Source organism: Pieris brassicae, chromosome 1, assembly GCF_905147105.1.
Source record: "Pieris brassicae chromosome 1, ilPieBrab1.1, whole genome shotgun sequence".
Taxonomy (NCBI): Eukaryota; Metazoa; Arthropoda; class Insecta; order Lepidoptera; family Pieridae; genus Pieris; species Pieris brassicae.
This window is the reverse complement of record NC_059665.1, coordinates 17,301,052-17,318,869: the sequence shown is the minus strand read 5'-3', so window position 1 is coordinate 17,318,869 and position 17,818 is coordinate 17,301,052. Positions and strand designations below refer to the sequence as shown.

The 17,818-nt window shown below is 30.9% G+C and overlaps 1 protein-coding gene across 2 annotated transcripts; it reads right to left on the bottom strand.

Moving 5' to 3' along the window:
- Positions 1–3,040: 3,040 nt before the first annotated feature.
- Positions 3,041–16,732, bottom strand: LOC123715128 (neuronal PAS domain-containing protein 4-like). 2 transcript variants are annotated; one of them, XM_045669981.1, is made up of 11 exons: positions 16,383–16,732; positions 9,534–9,715; positions 8,603–8,676; positions 7,999–8,088; positions 7,189–7,377; positions 6,848–7,032; positions 6,518–6,624; positions 6,221–6,371; positions 5,350–5,634; positions 4,245–4,378; positions 3,041–3,970 (listed from the first exon to the last, which is right to left on the bottom strand). In XM_045669981.1, exons 1-11 carry the CDS (start codon positions 16,391–16,393, stop codon positions 3,783–3,785), a joined length of 1,596 nt encoding a protein of 531 aa, XP_045525937.1. In that variant the 5' UTR covers positions 16,394–16,732; the 3' UTR covers positions 3,041–3,782. The 2 variants fall into 2 exon arrangements, with proteins under 2 accessions (XP_045525937.1, XP_045525946.1); XM_045669990.1 differs by lacking the exon at positions 9,534–9,715.
- Positions 16,733–17,818: the final 1,086 nt, after the last annotated feature.

Sequence of the window (17,818 nt, the reverse complement as noted above, 5' to 3'; positions counted from 1 at the left end):
AAAAACAATGTCAACTTTCATTCACGTGATGGTTGCGATCCCAAGTTATATCAAAAGTTAATCTAGCCGCGTTCTTATTTTCCTTTTTACAAGGAATCCAGGATGTATTTGCATGAATATTTATCATATATTGTCGGGTTTGTCGTAAAACGCATTTAAATGCATTTTTATCTGACACTTAGGTTATCTAAAAGTTTGCACACGACAGAGTATTTTAGTGCGAGTATTTATTTTGTTGTTTATGGGTATTTAAATTTATTGCTTTGGCTATTATCTGTTTGTTATCTGTAGTTTTATTAAAAGTAAAGTAAAAAAATATTTATACCTACAGGTAGAATTAATTTATTTCTAGGGTACTTGTCATTTCATAGATGTTAGCAGTGACCCTTTCTTCCAAGGTCATGATGACCGATTATAGGATCACGTTTTTATAGATGAAGTTGTATAACGATGAGCACCCTCGTTTTTAGGGTAGAGGACCAGATGTACCTAACAATATATTTAAGCAAAAGATTCCTTATTTTCTGTCACACACGTAAACAATACGGGTTGCTATTTTTGGAAAACAAAATAGCAACCCGTATTGTCTCATCATTTCAAGAATACGGTCTTTCTACAGCTTGCAACCCTAAGCTTGCAGGTGAAGATGCACCCACTTTTTATTGAAGCTACAATTTTAATTGAGAGGTTGTGAAGTTTTTTTTTTATATTATGGCAATAGTATTGAATTTATGCCAGTTTCAAGTAAAGGTTTTGAAGTTTACCGATCTTTGTACCGAAGATTTGTTTGTATATGACGGGAAAATGTCAAATAAGTTGTTAACATTTTAATATATTTATAATAATTTTTGTGCATGAATCGACTTGAAACTTACGATATGTTTGTAATATAGTATGAATATAAATACTATTTGAGACAAACACTAATGTAACAAAATTAAATTCATGAAAATCGGAACATTAAAAGTTTATTAAAGTCGAACCTGAAAACGAAACAAACTTTCGCATTTAGTTACGATTATCCTATATATAATTAAAATTAGCAGGCCAGGCCACGTATTCAGTGTTTACAACCCAGTTAAATAAATTAAGCGTTCAGTTTTCCCACGAGCACGCTCCAAGTATAATTTATTAATTTGTTTTCTACTAACGATCCTACTAATGCTTAAAGCTTTGCCTCTTAACAAATTGGATGGGTTATGCGAGAGGGAATCATCGATTGATACCAGAATAAGGCAAAGAAAGAATACATTTCTGTAAGGCCAATATTTGTTGGATATAGTGATACTTTGTAACAAGATTTAAAAACCTACCCATATTACACAGAAAAGAAAACAATACAATAGAAACTTTGCAAAGTAATTTATATGTCTTGAAGTTTAACCGGAAACGGAAAAAGTGAAATTTAGTAGAAAAGTTCTTGTTTACGCTAACACCTAAAAATGTATAATAGACTTAAAATCGTATTAAAACTATATTTAATTTTAATTATAAAAAGCTACGCAGTTGGAGTTTCGCGTATGTGTGATTAGTTCTTGATTGCGTCATTGTATTGTTTTATCCAAATCGATTAGTTTTTGAACGTCACATCAGAAGGTAGTCCACATAATCCAGGGTTGCATATGGATCACGTAGTATTGTAGACATCAATAATTCATCATACTCGCAGTCATACAGACAGGCTTGCAATAACAATGCATCACTGTTTAGTAGGAGCTTTTGTGGTGCAAGGAACAAGAGTGTAAATCCTAACCTAAAAATGAGACATTTTAGGTTTTAGATTATATGACAAAGATAACGTTCATGACATATGTATATCACTGAGAAAAAAATGTAATATTAATTCTTGAATGAATATGGCGGGCTGTAATGACGAAAATTTTAAAATGAAAAATAAAAAAACATGTGTATACTTATTTACACGCGTTAGAAGTTTTACTTATTTGGCGTAACAAGATAAAAATTATTCTATGTTTGTAGAAAAAGGTAAATAAATATCACATAATACAATTTTGACTGTAGCTACTTTCACGGTGTATGTTTTTTGTGACGGTGTGTGCTCGTCGTAAAAAATACTTTCATCATGTTCCCTAACGCGCCAAAAGTATAACTTGAAAAGTGATAAATCTGTAGTCTATCGGCTAGTTTCCCTCCATTTTTTAAAAACATCATCACAGATTAAAATTACATTTTAAAATTGAAACCCACTTTGATACTTGGACTACGCGTAGCGGGGTAAGCTTTTGTTCATTTGACTTTTGTAGCGCCACCATTATAAAGTGACCCATAGATACCTACGGCTAGTATAACTTAAAACAACCTTGGCGGTATTCTAGGAATGGTCCTTGACCATTTACATCCTATTAAAGAGTTTGATATCGGATTGCTAATGTAAATTATCGTATTTAAACTAATTCGTGTTACTTATGTAATTGCATAAGGGATAGTGTACTTAATACTAATTATAACAGGGATTTGTAAATCATGAAAATGTATGTGGGAAAAGGTAAGCGGAAACTGTTCAGCATGTATTTGCAATTTTGACGTATGGTGTGTTGAATTTGTTTCCAGTAGAACAGTGGATCAACTCATTTTCCGTGAGTGACAATTGTACATTACCGTCGGGAAGGGAAGAGTTAGTCTGCTCTATAAATTGAATGTTGGACATGATTTTACAGATGTATCCCTCTGGAAAATGGCCACAGACAAATTATAATAATTTATATTTAGAATTTACAACACCGTTTTGTAAGTTAGGACTCATAGCGTCCCATAGCTCTAATACAACCTATGGCTTATGTCTCATTAAAATAAAATATGTAAAACTTATATTCGTTTACGGGTTTTCAAATGATATGCTTATCTTTTGATAATGTTGACTGATACGGTAAAATAAGGGGGTAATTATAATTGCCCCTTTAAATAAAAAAATTGTATTAAATAAAATATATTATAATATTAAAAAAATTTATTGCTCATAACTTAAAATATTTAAATGCAATATTTACATATAAACTATAATAATTTACAAATTGGACGGTACAATACATTATAAACTATTACTTTGGAATCAACTATAATTTGGACGGAATCAATTACAATTGACAATTAGCTACTTCAAAAACTTATTTTAACTATACTGACAAATAGATTAACATAACAATACTGAAAATATTAAAATAAATAAATACATAACTTATTCTTTGTAACCTAATATACCCCTCTTGCTTAACCCTTATATTTTGACTCGTTAAGTCACAAACGCATACATAAGTATTATCAACAAACACAATTAAATATACCAGTCATCCAAGAAAAGATTTAATATCAAAAACAGACTTGTAATTAAACGATTGAAAAATGATTAATTGTATAAAAAATACAGTACTTTATAGGTATTGAGTACTGCATTTTTTATGACAGCCAGCAAAAAGTAACTTGTGAGTAACAAGAGTATCATATAATTACAACTTTAATTTGTTCTGTTTACCATACAATATTGATGTCCTTATACAAGTTAATGTATGAAATGAAAGGTTAAACTATAAGTGGATAATATAAATTGTTCTAACCTCAAATGGAATTAAAAACCTTTCAGACTTGTTGTCAATACGACTGGTAATTGTATAAAGAAACCGAGAAATTAATTACAACAAAAATATCCAATAACAAATCAGTGTTTTAAATTGATTTCTCTGTATTGGTTTGTTGATAGTACTTTGTATTTAAAATTTCATAACAGATCAAATGAATTGGTAATGTCAAACATAAAATAGACTTAATTAAGTAACCATAACTCTTTCTGTGGGCATTGGAAGTATATTATACGAAAACCTTTGTGTATAGTCTGTCATTTTGAGGTTATCTGACCATGGAGGACTTGGGTTCCATCGCTCCATGCCATCTGCGGGTTCCATCGAAACCCCAAGGTTTGTTAGACGCATTCGCTTTGCTGAGGGATATTCCGTACCTGAAATAGTGAAAGATGTTATTCTAGGTATATCTGCCTCTAACTATCTGATCTGTTTGTAAGATAATATTTTAATATGTCTGAAGATTCGTATTTTCAAAGTGGAGAGATAATAATAATGAATAATAAATAATGACTGAAAATGATATTTCATTTCCATAAAGCGCTTTTCTAGTAGCAACGTTGGCCCAGTGGTTTTAGCCATTTTCCAGCTGTGCACCAATGGATTTTCTTCTAGCGCATCTAACAACAGACAAATTTAAATATTACTAACCATCCATACAAATGCTGGTACAGGGTTCTTGTGGGTAAGTTACAGATGAGAACTGTTCATATTCTCTCTTGCCGGCATATGTATACGGGTACATAGTCATTGCTTCAGGCGACACCTCGTAGTGATTCGGTGACCTAAAACAATATTACACGTGAAAGTTTGATAATAAAAATATTATTTAGCCTATTGTGAATGTAATTTTAGCAAGTTTTGAAACTGTTTAATAAACAATTTACAATGTAACAATATCTTTTAATTTACAATGTAATAATGTCGCTATGAATAATCGGAGTTAGTGGTAGGTTCAAAATTAAAACCTAATGCCAATTAATCTATTTTGTTGTGTCGTATGTGCTCCCAATATTACTTAACGGTACGCAAAATAGTTGACGATATATTCTTAGATGTACTGAATATACACAAATACCATAAAAATCGGTCAAACGGTTTCAGAGGAGTTAGGTTACAAACACGATTTATATATAGAATTTCGCGAAGACAATTTAAAAAACAAAATTTCGTATACGAATAACAATTTATTAATTTTTAAACAGTAAAAATAATAACTCTACATGTAAACTAAACGCAATCATTCATAAATTGTAAAACAATTTTTATTTGTATAAAAGCGTGAATGAGATTTATGACGTGCGGAGTTAAGCCAATAAATATGGTAATTAAGGTGTCAAAGTATGAAGTGCGACGGACGTCCAGACATATGAATGTACTTTTAAGAATAAGAAATATTCTAATAATGTCTACTTATTATTTCTTCTATAAGACAGGAGAAACGCACCCAACCTGATGTTATGTAATACCGCGCCCATAGAATTTTACAATGGCAGAAGGCGTGCGACTGCGTTCCCGGTTTTTTAAGAGTCTTATTTTTCAGTACAAACGTGTTTATTGCAAAAAAACCTTTAGTCATAATATAGCCTTTAGCCTATATTTTCTACGGGCAAGTAAAATAGTTTCTAGTTATAAATGCATCAGATACTATGGACTCGCGTTAAAACTATTAAAAATGATCATAAATTGACCTAAATTGCCTTTTAACAGAAGTATTTAAACTTATACTAAAGTCTAAGGATGAATTTATTCTTACCTTTCTTCACTTAGAGTAGATTGCGGTGAATGCGTAGAGTAATCCACGGGTCCTCTATCAGTAAACATCCGTTCGCACACATACTCTTCTGGTTTTTGAACATAAGGCATATAACCATATTCCAACTCCGTGTTTTCCACATATTGGTATTCTTGATAGGGTTCTTGGAATTGTTCCCGTCGGAAGAATTTTTGACAACGCGGGTCCAGCCCACAAGGCTGGTGCTGGTAGCCGTAGTATTGGTATATCCAGGAGTTGGCCACCATTATTGAGGCTTCTTCTTCGCTGCAGAAGTAAAATTATTATGAAACGTAATAATGTGTTTTTTATATTGTTATGTTGTATATGACGTCATAGTTGTATGTATTATGGTGTCATGGTTTTGCCTATACATTTTCGTTGTATCGTATATTTCTGTTATCGATCCTAAATTAGCTCTCAAAAAGAAATACATTTGAGGAACAACATTGTAACGTTGGCTATATAAGTAGAGTTTATATATTAAATAACATTATGTCAAGTTTATAATACATAAATCAAAATCATATAGTTTTTAATAGGATTGTCTACATAATTTAACGAACCCCATTACTTATAAAAACTAAAAACGTTTCACTGTTTAAACCTAAACAGGTTTTGACTAAAGTAGTATTTTGCCTTTATCAATAAGACAGAACTTTAGTTAAAATAGTGTAATTAGATGGATGTTATAAATAAGTGGAAAGGTCTGCGTCTGTATACTGTTTTTTATTGACTAGACTAAATATTTATATAATCATTTATGTATTGCACGTTTTTTTAAAGACACCAGAAATATATAGATATAATTATATGAATATATGACATATATATAGAGTAACAGTTATATTACCTTAATACTTGATTAGTAGCAACGATGAATTGTCTAGGTGCGTCCGTGGCTTCCTTGACTTGTAAAACCATGTGTATCCATAGGAACTCGCCAGATCTCTGTTGCAGCCTCACTAGTAATATACAACATTTATCTTGTTCCGATTGTGTAACTGCAACACATTTTAATATTTTAACCTTTATGTCTTATATGAAAATTACTCTAGATAAGGTGTTCGCGTAAACAGTAGAACACATGGTCAACACACAAAACTAAGACATTCAAAGAACTTGATACATATATTGTATAGAAACTTACTTAATTTATGTTTGGCTTGGGCTTCTCGTAAACTATCCCAATGTAGTATTTGGTACCACGATACATCTATTAGTTCCGATTTATTCCATCCTAAGTACCACTCGCCACTGAAATAAAATACACCACTTAATATTATATAAGGAACACAAGTTACCATTTTATTTAATAATTTATAAATAAAGTGGTAACTTTAATTTGAAAGCTGTTTATTTAATTTTAGGACACAAATAGCTAATTACCATATCTAGCTAAAGATACAAACAATACAATCAAATAACACACTAATATTTTGATAATAAATTGACGTTATTTTTGGTGGGTATAGCTTACTTGGTATCGATATGCAGTATCTTCATGTCCATGGCGTGCACAGTGGTGAAGACGTTTGTGGCGCCGTGGACTACGCATTCGCGCGTCTCCGGCATCGCAAGCGGCGTGCACGATGCTAGGAACACGGGCTCGTTGCGACTGCATAGCGGTAGGTATGATACGTAGTGCCCTCGAACTAGAACTACCTAAAATATATTTTTGTTTAACAAAATATTTGTATTCGATTGTATTGTAGAAAGCCGGACTATGGATATATACTCATTAAGAACAATAAGAGTTATATTATTGGAAGTTAATTAAGGTACATAAAATAACAGTCAGTCAGATCTTACACTACTTACTTTTTGGTCACCAAATCTCATTTGTCTCCTAGCGTTTCTCGATACATTCATTCTACAGAAGAAATGTCTATTCTTTGGTATATTTTCAGTCTCTCCGTTACTTCCTCTATTTAGCTCTAATTGAACCATCTGATGATCTTGTCTATCTATTATATCATATACGCTATCTCCGTGTATTAGTAAGTCTTCCTAAAAAAAGAAATCTTTGAGCAGATGCTAATCAGAATCGGGAACTGTTAAATGGTCAAATAATCATGAGTTATATTTATATCTGTTCGCGCTAAATCGGTGTCAATCAAAGAAGGATGACATTTGTCGATTTAACTTTGACACACCAATTGGTAGGTGGTGTCCCGGTGTAATGGCGGAAGGGAGCTAGCATGTAACCGCTGTCGCGTGCGCACTAAATATATACTGCATACCGTATAGCATTTACTTTTTTTTGATTTATCATTGAAGGATCCAGTGTTTGGAGTGAGATACGCCACCGTGCTAGTTTAAATCTTATCGATTATTGAATTCCTTTCTTTATTATTCTGACATGTGACAGCCGAACCAGCGCATATTATTTCACCGAGGGAAAGGAGCATCCTGGATATAGCTTCCGGATACCCAGGCCCACACAATATCATTAGTTAGCATTAGGATAAATCATATTACTATCAATAAAAACTTAATTAGTTTAACTTTTTTACTAAAGCCTTATTCAGTTTTTAAACAAATATTTTTGCTGTTATCAAAACAAACATTTAAGAGAATAAGAGGGTAAACTTAAGTGGATTGCAAAATAATAATCTGCAAATAACAAACCATAGAATGTCCTAAGTATTCAGCTGCATTTTCCGATATGTACAACAATTTTCCATTCTGTGTCATCATCATCATAAAACCGTTCATTGCCTGAAAGACATTGTAAGTATTAGTATTTTTCACGGACAAAAGTAAACGTGATGCTAAGGATGACTTCCAATACATCGTTGATATTAAAATTACTTATCATCAATCTTTATCTTTTATTTCCAAGTTAATTGGATATTTTATTTTATAAAAGTACATTCAACCCACATAAGATCGAACTTGAAAAATAAATAGAATCCTAAATTAGAGTTTAAGGAGCAGTAACAAACATATGAATAACAAACTTAATTAAATTTTAAATGTACATTTAGTATAGCGTATGTAACAATTTCAATAACATATATATTTATTAGTTACAATTATAGTAATAAGTTGATTGTCATTTTATGTTAACTCTGACGGACACATTCATATATTTTTTTTTTATTTTATTGGCAAATAATTGCTCCAAATCCATGTAATAAGGACTGGGTAGGTATATTGTTAAACTTGAATTTGATAATATAAATTATTTAATGCGACAAAACATCTTCGCTTCGTCCCTACTGAAACATACCTTTGAAAATCCAATATTAGGTGTGGGTGTACTTTGTTCTTGATACTGATAGGTAAAGTCGTGACTCTTGAACACTAAAACAGAAAGAAAGACGGAATTATGGGTGAAGTTATAGCAACCAGAGATAAGATAGTGAACTAAATGTTTTTTAAACGTCTTAATATGCCTTTTCGTGACTGAAGGTGAAACAAAAAGTTTTGGAGACGTTTTGAAAACATGAGACAAGATTTAGGATATGAACGTGATGAGTTTCGACAATCGTGTGGGGCATGGGAAAATTTGGAAAATATATATGAAAGTTTTTAGTATCGTAATAGTTTAACTATATTTTTACCACATTTTTTTGTAATACATATATGAGCGTTTTTTTTAAATAAAGACACATTCGATTATTTTTGACAATAGTTTACGATACAATAGTTTAAATACTAATATCACAAAATTATCTACGAAAAACGAATCATATTTCATATTGCGTATCTGAGAAATGGGATAGTGGAAGTCAAACGAACAAAATTTTACCTTAGATGGATTTATTTATCTATTTTGACATTCTCTCTGATATCAATATAAATGCGGTTTAATTATTATGGCTCTAACATACATCTGCTATGTTATAAGCACGGATATTATACTAGAGAATTAAGTTATGAAGTTATTTAGAAGTTATAAAGTAGGTCTTAGATTACTGAATGTGTTTCGTTTTCATTGTAATTTCTTTGTGATCAGCCTTGTGTGCCTGACACACGACAGTCGACTTTTGGGGTCTAAGATATGTCGGATTCCTTATGTTGTTTTCTTTCATCGTACCAGCGAGTGATAAATGGGTACAAAGACAGAAAATCCAATGATGTACAGCCGGGTTCGATCTTACGACCTTAGGGCTGAGGTTCGCACGCTTAAGCCGCTAGGTTAAAAAAGGTCAATTTACCTTGTTGAAAATAATTCATTTTCCTTACATACACGCAGACCAGAGCCATCAGCTGCAATTGCGACAATCTCTGTCTGGTGGAGGGTGGAAGGGGTAGTAGATCTCGAAGGTTGGATATCTCTGCGTTGATGAGATCACGACGCATTTTACTTGCACCCTTTGTGGATTTTGTAGGCTCGAATCTAAAACAAGATCCATACTAAATATTCAATTACTTTTTACCTACCAACAATTCACAGAACTAGGGATCAATTGGAAGACCCTTTTTAAAAGTTGTACGATATACACGTGATTACATGATTATCTACTTCTGAATATTATGGTGTACCTACTATAATATTCTAAATTTGGATGTTTATTGAATTTGAACGTCAAAGTTGTTCAATTAATTGGTATATATTTATTAATTAATACTTCGTTGGAAGAAATACAGTAACATAAAAATGATTAAATAAAAAGGAAACTTAGGGTCAATATTAAAGTAACATCTCGGTGCTTGATGCTGAGAGATTAATCAAAATTTAATTTGTCGTGTTTACTACGTGACATGAGATACGAAAGGGAATTGAGAATACAGGAATGATATTAGATACCGACGGAAATCGTGAAAAAGTTTAATAAATTACTGTTTAGGAATCGTTTTAATTCTTAAGGAAATCCCATTGATAAAAAAGATTTATTTGTAAACAATGTGCGGATATTCCGGTCGGACAGGTGTCCGTTTGTCGGCTCGTTCTGTAGAAATGTATTAACATACTTGCAAACATTACAACCATTTTAATAACACAGTTTATACGACTCTCAGTGGTTAAAGAGGTTTACGTATTCAAGAAAATTAACAAGACACTGTTATATGAATATTAATTCATCCTTGGATTTCTAGCTAAAAGCCGAATTTTAAACGAGCGTAAATGATTTTGTACTTTAATACTTGTAGCGCATACCTCAGAAATCAGGCTTGATTGCAATGAAATATACAAAAGACTCTTTCAAAGTCATTATTATTAATAGAAACAAAAAAACTCTTCCTTTAGGTTTTTGAAATTGGACGTAACTTAAAATTGGACATTGGCCGTTGAAAACTATCCATTTTAACTAACGCTTAACTTGAACAACTTTCTATATTGTAAACTGTCGCGGGTCGACGGAAACCGTGTGTAAATTTATTGCTTTACGCCTATATTATAATATCCATATTGTTATGCAAATTCTTCCGAGAGCTCATTCTGAATGCGTTCAATTTCTTTTCCTATATCATGATATTGAATACAAATTATGAGGTTTATTTCATTGTAAATCAATGTATAATTTAATTAATATTAATAGGTTGTGAGATGAAAGTAATTATATTGTGATTGGAATATTTGATCAAACATTTTATTTGTTTTACGAACAGGCGTATATTAACAAAATACAAACGTCAAAAGAATGATTAAATTGTATTTTTTTCTTGTAGTTAAGCTATCTAGAATAACAATTTTTGTTTCTTTAATTTTGTATATATTTAATAAAGAAAAAATTTTATACAAGAAAATGTAGTGCTAAAATCAATACGCCTTAATGGACGACGTATGCTAGGTACAGAAGGCTAATCCGTATAAACTTAGTAAGATATAAACTATAAACCTAATTGCGTATAAAGAAACATGATTCATAAAATTACGGCTATACGACCCTGCATAAAAAACGCATTAGTCTTAGATTCTGCATAGAATAGTTAATCTTTAAAATGACAGACTTTCCTTGATTGCAAACAATATAAATAACAGCTGTATTTATAGTATTCCGTACAAACAAGTCACTTTAAATAATATCATATACAAATTAGAATACAATAACTCTTCGAAAAAACTTTATAAATTACGGATGTCCCTAACACGAGCCGCTGTTTCATCTCACTTGGGGTTCCTTTTTACGGCTTTAACGATTACCTTTTTTTGATGTGATTGTGGGAAGTGGTAGGCCGTTAAGTTTATTTGATTGTTATTGTAGTGTTTGATGGTATAGACTGTTATGTTTAGATTCATTACAAATTAATTATCGTCGGGGTATTACCAACGTTACTTAATCTTTCAATTGCTTTGGAAATTGGTCTTCTTTTTCTTCTAGGTGTCTTAGCTGGCGCATCTTACCTCTACTAGGAGTTGAACTGCGTCAAATATTTGTTATAAAAATTCAGCGCCTCTGGTGGTCGTTTGCCAAACTAAAACCTTTCATAGTAATATTTGATATATTGACAAATATTAACATCAAGATAAAGTTTTGCTAATGAGTTTTTGATACTTTATATATAGCACGATAATATATAAATGTTTAATTTTATAAAAATAATAAATAAATTATGTACAGTGCAATAAAGTTATATTACACAGATACTCTTTACAGTCTCGAAGCGAGAAACTCAAAAATATTCAAGTAAAATGTAAATCATTTACTGGCGATCAGTGTTGGGGCAAAAAGCTGGCATTCCTAGCATAGTTATAACCATGACAACGTGAGGCTTTCACGGGCCACATTACACCGTGTAAATTCTTACGATACAATTTCCCCTTTTTTATTGGGCACGTGTTGAAATTTTATGCAAAAACTGACCTTTCCCAGGAAAGTATTAGGCATTTATCTTAAGGTTTTTAGTATACTACTGGTTATTATCAAAACATACTGGTATATAATAATTTACAAAAGATATAAATAAACAATACAAATAAATCAAGTCAATAAGTATAAACGGAATAAAGTAAACGTAACTATTGTAATCTAGATTTCATCTACTTATCATCATTATTCACTAGGTATCATATTGTTTTACGTTGTGAGTTATAGATCTTATAGGTTTTGTAGCTGCAAGACGTTATGAATTCCTGTTTTAAGTTTTAAAGAATTATATATATATATATATGATGATGATTGCATATATATCCAATTCTTTAATACTTAGCAGCATCGTTTTTACTGTTAAAATAACCTGTGGGTGTTATTTCATAAGTGTCTTGTCACAGTAGGTCTAATGTTATTGGCAATTTAATTCCTCGTATAAATAGAAATTGTATCCAATATTTATTTATATCTTAATATATATAAATCTCCTGTCACGATGTTTGTCCGCGATGGGCTCCTAAACTACTTAACCGATTTTAAATTAAATTGGCACACCGTGAGCAGTCTGGTCCAACTTCAGAGATAGCTTAGATCTTTAATTGTAGTCGCAATTTTATTTTATTGCAAATTATTTGTCTATAATTAATTGACAGTCACACTTTTAACTCTAAAAGATTCTAACAGTTGTCGATACTTTTCGACTGGATTGAGTAAGTAATCAATAGATGGCACTGCTACGGTAAACCGACAAATGTGTCATATAACCTACAATTCAATATCATGATTACATGTGTTATTGAGGCTAAAGTATATAGCCTATAGTATAGTATTTATACTATAGAGGCTATAGTATAAATATTAAATTTATTTTGTAGTAAACGAAATACCGTAACATTCAATTATTTCTACTCTTTTTTAATTTTTGGTGTTAGCATAACCAACCACGTGTTACTTAGACCGAAGTTTAAATCAAATTCAAATTATAGTGACGATAATACAGTGAAGTTATTCTTTCGTGTCACGATATTAAGGCTAACTAAAACCACATTAAGGAGAAACGAAGTTCGCGGGGGCAGCTAGTAAAAAATATAAATAGTATTAAATTAAAATTAAAGATAGATAAATTACAAATACTTTTATATTTGTAATTGATCTATCTTTAAACTTAATATATTTAAACACTGTACCACTATCTTGACAAATAAATGATTATTATTATTCAAAAATAAATTAAAATCATTTTATATTGTGTTAACTATTTATGTATGTTGTAAAGTGTTTTGTTGTTTTTTTTCATGTGTTCTAACTTGAAAATAAACTGAAGTTTTAGATTAATTTGAAAGTGCTAATGCAAACTAATGTATAAGCGACCTTTGTATTTCATACTTTAAATTGTGATTAACGTCAATAAAACCTGTTAAATCTACGGTTGCTGGAGATAATTGTACAATGGAAAATGCCGTCGGAATACTTATGTGTTTTGGTACTATGACGAGTTAATAGAACGATTAATAAAAAAAGAATCGATTGTTCGCCAGGTTTCATTGTGATTGGTCAGCAGAATCTCTAGTTCAATACGCGTCGATACGCAATAAAAAATAGTCAAATTAAATACATTGAAGGATATCAAAATCAGTTTACAATTTAAACATTCTTTGCAAAGTATATTTTAAAATATCCCATGAGTGTTAATTTACTGCGTAGTTATGTAGGTATAGTAAACATGACGTCACAAAACTAAACTTCAACTGATAATGGAAATAAGTGACAATTTAGCATACGTGTAGCAATTTTATGTACGGTACATTATGTAACTTTCAACCTTGTACGAAAATATACACGAACTAATTTTTCAACAAATAATTTTATATAAGAGTTTCCGCCCACAGTTTTGCCTAATAGATTTCAGATTGATCAAAATAATTTTAAAATGTAGTCAATATAGGCTTAATTTATAAAACTAAATGTCTCAATCGTATTGATGTGCGATAATATTAGCACTTTAGTTAAGCCTGATTTAGAATCTGGGAGTTTGGCCTAACACTATTTAAATGGCAACACCAATTAATCGCAAATATTATACGTATATAATAAGTATATACATAACACATTTCAAGATTGTGTGTAAGTTTGAGCGCATGTCAGGACATCTTAGAACCTTCATTTGTTTTAATTATATTTATAATACGGCTTTGTGCTATCTTTTTATACTAGAATTCATCAAAGAGTTGTAACAATGACTAGCTGTTATGCTCAATCTATTAAATACTAATATTTAATTTTTGTTACGACAGTCTCCGTCGCTTAGTCCTAAAATCTATTTTTGGCGAAACAGTCATTTTTGTCTGATTCTGATAATACTATCAGTATTACTGCAATCAAAGAATCTATGTAACAAAAAAAAAGTATAATCAGCAAAATATTATCGATTTGCAGCAGAATGCAAATGAAAACTTATGCCTATACGTAAAGTAGGTTTTAGTCGAAAAATATGATATGATACGCAGGAATAACAGCATATCTTATTAGACATCACTTACTAGGATTAGGAGGAAATTTCTTGCTGTAGTGGCATACTGTAGGAGTAGCTTTCTGTCTCCGTAGACAGTAGAAAAACCCTCATATTTTAGCTTGATCAACAACGACCTAACCAATCTCAAGTATTCAATTCAAATCGAATCGGACCAAAGATCTGATATCATTTTGTCTGTCCGTCGATCGAGTGCGGATAAAATACTCGAGTCGTCATTATGTCAAACTACGCGTACCTTTGACAGGAATTATCGTGTTATCGAGTAATCATGGGTCATTGTCGAGAGAAATCATTATTTCTTAGTACGTATAGAAATATTACGAAATTGGTATGACTGTTTGAAATTGGTAGATATATATCTATTGGCAGATTTCAATTGCTTTTGTATGTTACTGGTTAAAGTGGAAAATATTGTCCATTCCACTATTAGATAATTATTCATTATTTCATTGTAATATTGTCCTTCGTTATGATTAAAATATAATGTACGATGCTCATAGAAAAGGAAATAAATAATTCTAGTAGGTAGGTATGCCGACTGCATTCACAATATTAAATCTTGAATACGAAAGTTTTAACTTAATTTGTCAAAAAGCGTTGTCTTAATAAGTAATTTAATAGTCGAAGACTGCAAATAATATTAATTAAAATTTGCATAAAATGTTAGCTATGCCTAAGTTATGAGAACTGTATCTTACGACGGTGTAATTATAATATGCTTTGAATTATTAATTGCACGTTGCTTTTGATTCAGCGCTACAATATTATTTCTAAGAGAATGCGAGAACCTGAGAATTTTAATTTGAATAAATATTTAAATAAATAATTATATTACAAAAGCTTTAGAAGGTAATTTTTACTTATACCTTTATTTATTAGTAGTATAATCATAACAATCATATATACAGTATTTTCAGTTATATATACAGTAGTTATGTTATTAATCTACTACTAGCGATAATAAAAAAACAATAAAAACTATTTTATTGTGAAGTAAGTAATAGAATAGATTTAATTCACAATAAATTATACTTCCATATTTATTGAAAATTTTATTGTTATTTTTAAATATACCTACAGTAATACCACTAAAATAACTAAAGTTTACTAGTTTTATTAGTTTAGTTCAGACTGAAAGTGTTGAACAGTAATTTTTACATTCAACAATTGTTATAAAAACATGGTTTATTAATTTTGACAAATGCAAATTTGTTAATATATATCTTAGATTAGTTATTAGATGTAATGCCTTAAGGATGTAACGCAGATTAAAATACAAATTTTAGCTAATTAACGCTGCTTTAAGCAAGTTAGTTTGTAGGTAAGGTAGAAATAGGCAACGCAATCACTACAAATCTTCTCAAATTTTTACAAATATTCGTTAATTACATTTATTAATTAATATTAACGATTAAATTGGATATTTAAAATCTTAATATTGTTTTTTGTTTGAAAAGTAGCTTAAATAGTGTACTGGGATGCGCATGCACGTTTGTCACGTTCAAAAAACATATTTCAGTCTTGTATTTTCCATAATAATTACCATAATATAACAAATATATACATAAAAACAGTTTGAAAATGTTTCTTGAAACTTAATTTAATTAATAAGTTAACGATGATAAAAGCTTAAAGCAGTTTATAAATATAAAAAAAACCCAGTAATTAAATAATTAACTTATACTTCTTATCGGAATCTAACACATAAATCGACTTACCTTAAAAACATTTTGACTGCACTATAATTCCTTAACAACAAAATTCCCACATAAATGTCAATTCATTTCAATTAATATCAAAAATAAAAATAAATTATCACGACCGCACAGTCCGAACGATGTAGACTTAATGATGGCTCAATAAGGACGAACCTTTTCATAAAAACTCACAAAATTAATGTCATATTAAACCATAAAATTAACAAGCACGTGTTCAACATAATTTAACACCTATGCCTCACACAATAAGAAAAAACCATTTTAAATTCTAACAAAACCGCGTCAATTTATGCGTAAGCTTTTTATTGGAATGAGATTAAGGACCGATACTAAAGCTCCGATACTTCCGTGCGCGAGCGCATCAGGACAACGACTATAAAAAGCCTCGCAGCGAAACCTCTCTTTCTCGCGTAGTTCTTTTTTTGAAACAAAAAAGCGCCCGAGTTGCTGACCCTTTACCGGCCAATTTCAAGATAGATTTTTAGAATTTTGTCTTGTCATCAGAAAGGGGATTTTGAAAGAAAAGTTTTAAACAATTTCAGTTGTCACTCAGCGTGCGACAGAGACGGATACATGTCACGTTCCACTGATTTCAGTGGGAAAGAAATAGAGAGATATTTTCTGCCGGCTCCGTTTAAGATTAATGAGTCTGAGAGAGATGTAAGTAATGTAATTATTGGAGGTTTGCGTAAGGGAGACGGCATAATGATTGAAAATAGCGACAGTTATTGATAACATAATGTGCGTTTATTTGCGATTTGCCGTGAGAGCCGCGATTCATTCGTATTACTTTGAGTTAATTGTGCTGTAATGAGACGGTTTTGAGGCGATGTAGCGGAGGGGACCTGTTAGGCCTTTTTTCTTTTGAGACGAGTGCAGTAATGTCGCGTTTTAATTGGAAAATGTCGATGTAAATATGAGTATATACTAAACGTGTTTGATCGCGGTAAATATTGTTATCAGATGCATTGATAAATGTAAACATTATGATAAATATTTCTGTATTAATTTCAAACTATTGTTAGTTTATATACATAAAATTTGATGATGTTATAGTTGTTACACATAGTTAGCCACTGGCTGGTATGGGCCATTTTCAATATTCTATATGGCCTGATTTAATTAAGTGATAATAAAACAATTATATTGATTTAAAGAGAACTTTTAAAAAGTAGCTATTCTTTTTCTGATTTAAAAAACGTAGATAAAAGTCGGATAAATCTTATTTATTCAGTAATAAGATATTAACAACTAAGTGTTTTTATAACAAATAAATGAAAATATATTCTTGAAAGGCCAGCAACGCACTTGCGAGCCTTCTGGCAATGTGAGTGTCCATAGGCGGCGGTATCGCTTCACATCAGGTGAGCCTCTTGCCCGTTTGCCTGCTATTACATAAAAATATGTATTGCAAAACTCCATATTTTTTTTATAAA

Coding starts and splice junctions, on each gene's coding strand:
- LOC123715128 (XM_045669981.1), bottom strand. Junction 8,089..8,602: donor CTAATATTGGATTTTCAAAG/GTATGTTTCAGT, acceptor AATGTCTTTCAG/GCAATGAACGGTTTTATGAT. Junction 6,372..6,517: donor CCAAGCCAAACATAAATTAA/GTAAGTTTCTAT, acceptor AATGTGTTGCAG/TTACACAATCGGAACAAGAT.